The sequence below is a fragment of the Copadichromis virginalis genome, linkage group LG14 (genome assembly GCF_057382275.1).
Source record: "Copadichromis virginalis isolate Kocher_CV1m ecotype Utaka linkage group LG14, C_Virginalis_male_GT1.1, whole genome shotgun sequence".
Classification (NCBI taxonomy): Eukaryota; Metazoa; Chordata; class Actinopteri; order Cichliformes; family Cichlidae; genus Copadichromis; species Copadichromis virginalis.
In genome coordinates this window covers 9,919,239-9,922,746 of record NC_140631.1, presented here as the reverse complement: position 1 = coordinate 9,922,746, position 3,508 = coordinate 9,919,239, and the positions used below count along the sequence as shown (strand labels likewise).

General features: G+C 38.8%; 1 protein-coding gene across 1 annotated transcript; it reads left to right on the top strand.

Moving 5' to 3' along the window:
* The first annotated feature begins 747 nt into the window (after positions 1-747).
* On the top strand, positions 748-1,917 carry LOC146693391 (lysophosphatidic acid receptor 6-like). The gene has a single exon (XM_085479237.1). The coding sequence runs from the start codon at positions 775-777 to the stop codon at positions 1,609-1,611; it is 837 nt and encodes a 278-aa protein (XP_085335363.1). The 5' UTR covers positions 748-774; the 3' UTR covers positions 1,612-1,917.
* Positions 1,918-3,508: the final 1,591 nt, after the last annotated feature.

Below are 3,508 nucleotides of genomic sequence, written 5' to 3'. Positions count from 1 at the left end.
AAGAACGGGTGTGAGAATGTGACATTGTGGTGCATAACACTGTAGTATGCAACACCCAAAGAGAAACATAGTAGCTGGAATATTCAAGTATGGGGAAGTTTTGCCCTCACTGAAAGTGGACGCCTCCCAGTAAATAGATTTCATCCTGTACAAGAAGCAAGCAAGTTTGTTCTGAGCATGTCGACATGCTGGAATAAGATGGGTAACGTGAGTTTTGAACACATTTTTAATTTCTGTGCAGAGGAAGACTGGAATAAACATTGAGGCACTAAAAATATATTTTTCAGAGAATCAGATTTGAACTCAAACAAAATTCTGATTTCCCTGTAAAACAGATGTAAAATTTCTTGAATTCTTTTATTGTTTTTCGATCAAAAATTAAAATCCACCAGTTACTAAAATCTTTAATGATGCTTTATCACAGAAAGGAGCTAAGTGTAAACAAACAGGATTGTGGATTCCTGAAATAATCCACAGAGAACATTTATAGTTTTACATAAAGGAAAAAAAGAAATTGTAACTTTTTTTTTCTTTCAACTTTAGGCTCCCACGCTGAACTAGTTCCACACAACTCTTTCATTCTCATACGGTTACTTCCTGTTTCAGCTTTCTCTGCTACTTCAGCACTGTTGAAACTTTTTTTTTCACACTGTTTTTGGCATTTGTGATTTGCAGGGAGGTGTGTCTTGCGGTTTCTAACACTCATACAGTCACTTCCCCCACTTCTACATTTCACACTCACGCAAAACATGCACGAAATCAACGTGGCTCAAAATGGCACGAAATGGAACAGAAGCTGACACGGTGTACGCCGTAGTTTATGGATCTGTTATAACGCTCGGACTGCCTCTCAACGCTCTGTCGCTATGGATTCTTCTTCGCCACCACGGCCGCAAATCACCCAACGCTGTCTTCATGATCAACCTGGTGATCTCAGACCTCCTGCTCATCATCTCCTTACCAATGAAGGTCTACTTTTATGCCACACACAAATGGCCTCTGGGAAACATGGCGTGCGTATGGCTCACGATGCTTTTTCGCAACAACATCCGCTCCAGCGCAGTCTTCATCACCTTCATCAGCATCGACCGGCTGCTGGCTGTAGTCTACCCTCTGAAGTCACGCCAACTTCGGTCCTCGTCCAACGCCACAAAAGGAGCTGTGCTCGTCTGGCTGATTGTGGTGATGGTGAATATCCCAGAGAGTCTGAACCTTTTAAATTATTTGAAAAACAACACTTCGAATGTTTCCACTTGTTTTGATGACAAGAAGGACTTCTTTCCTCCAATAGCGTATTTTCAGCTTGTGTTACTCTTCACCCTGCTGTTCATCAATATTGTGTCCACAGTTCTGGTGTCTTTGACTCTAAACAGACATTTGAATATCAGCACAAGGATCAACAACAGAGTGAACGTCATGCTGATTTTTGCCATGAACTTGTTGATGTTCAGTATATTTTTCTTGCCCGTGTCCTTGACTGTTTTCTTTGATAATAAACGGGCTCTGAATTGTCTTGCCAGTGTGAACTGCTGTCTGGATCCACTGTTGTATTACTTCTCATTTGATGGTTTCTGGAAGAAAAAAGAGGACACAGACAGGTCTACTGAATAGTCATCGAACATGACCAGTCAGATTTCCCAGTTTCTTGTGAGAATGTTTCACAGTAAGGTTGTAAGGGAAAATGAATATCAGTATTTAAGAAGGCCAGTTCTGCATGTCATTTATCTAGCTATCTAGTTTTGCATTGTTTTTGTTTTTACAGTGTATAAGCTCTCCTGTTGCCTTGGAAATGTAAACTAATGTGTAATAAGTACCAAAATTAACAACTTTTGTTATTTATTTGCTCTAAATGTTGCTCTTAAATATATAAATATTAAATACTTGGCAAGTCAGAGATTATGCCAGAGTCTGTTTGCATCACTGTGTTGGCTTGTCTTGAGTCATTATGTGAAATAGATGTGCAAAGCGGCTTTTTACTGTTTTAGGTTTTCAAAACAGTTCAATCACAAATGCTTTACAAGCTGTCATGAACCTCACGGACTATGTTAGTAACTCTCAAACCTGCGTCTTTTCCCTAAGATTGAGTGGAAATTACTTAAATTGATGCATGCCTTTGACGGCATTAGAATGAACTTTTTTGAGGCTGTAAGGATTGGTGCAGCTGCTGCTGTTGCAGAAAGTGACAGCTGTGCATGAGAGCTAAAATTTACACGTAGAAATATAAATGATCACCGTGAACTGCCTGAATTGCTTGCAGGCAAAATCACTCAGATGTTCTAAGTTGCACTAAATTATCATGTTTATTATATCTGATATGGAAGAAAAGAAATCTTTACTTCTGGTATCATTTGATGTATATAATTTTTTTTCTAGATACAGGTGCGAATATTAATTCATTCTAGCGCTAAAACAGCACCCCTTGTTTTTTTAGTTTTTCATTTATTTATTTATTTTGATTCATTGTTCAAATCATGCTCTAAAGCTGACTACTGGCAGGATCTTTTTACGATCAAGCTCCAAGTTAAGATGGGATGGACATGTGTGACAGGCACGTCAGGAACCTGCATGCAGGACATCTCCAGGTGAGCACACAGTTGCTGGTGCTTTCAATGAAGCGATGTCAACTATCCCTGGTATTTACTGTCATTCCTTTAATACGCAGCAGATATGAAAACGGGGCATTTTTATTTTTGTGATAAGACCTTCTTTTGATTACCTTTAACATCATTTGGCAAGTCAAGTGTGTGTCTTTGGGTATAAATCCTTCAATGCAGCTGAGGCTGTTGTGCTTTTTTGTCAGCATCTTAGTACGGAGGCCAGCAGCACTCCAGTCCTATGACTCCTATGAGTTTTGGCAAAGAGACGGGTAGCTCTCTACGCTTGTAGCAAACAATCCAAAAAGGCTCTAGGTGTGAAACAATCCAGACATAAAGCACAATTGAAGTTATTCAAAGCTCACTACACGGTCATCTGTACCTAGCATCAGCTAACCTTAAACGGTTATTTGTCTCTGTAACTAGGTTAGTAATGGAAAAACACCAAACCTCAAAAACCACTCTCTACACGGTGTGTTCATCCTGTGCCATTTAGATGCTTTAGATGCGTGCTTTCATGTTTGCTTTAACTGTGGTTGAATTCGTCTTTATTACATAGGCTCTCTTTGTTGAGTCAGTGGTAAAATAAACAAAATTAAAAAATAGAAAGAGATATTTATGTCTTTTGTTAAATTGCCATTCAAACCTCTTTGTCTGCAGCAGGCCACATATCAGTTATTAATTTTTTATAGTTTATAATTCATCTCTTGTCTGTTGAAAACCTGCTTTGAGGAAGTTCCATCCTCTGCGTAGCTCACGTTTAATGTCAATTTCGTGTGTAACCTCTACCAGCAAATGCAAACTGAGAAGCTGAATGGAAAGTGCTATCGTACATAAGCAACCTGTACTGCTTTTATAAAACGTCTTATGGTTCATAAAACATCTGCTCTTATTTATCTTCTTTCATTTTTTAT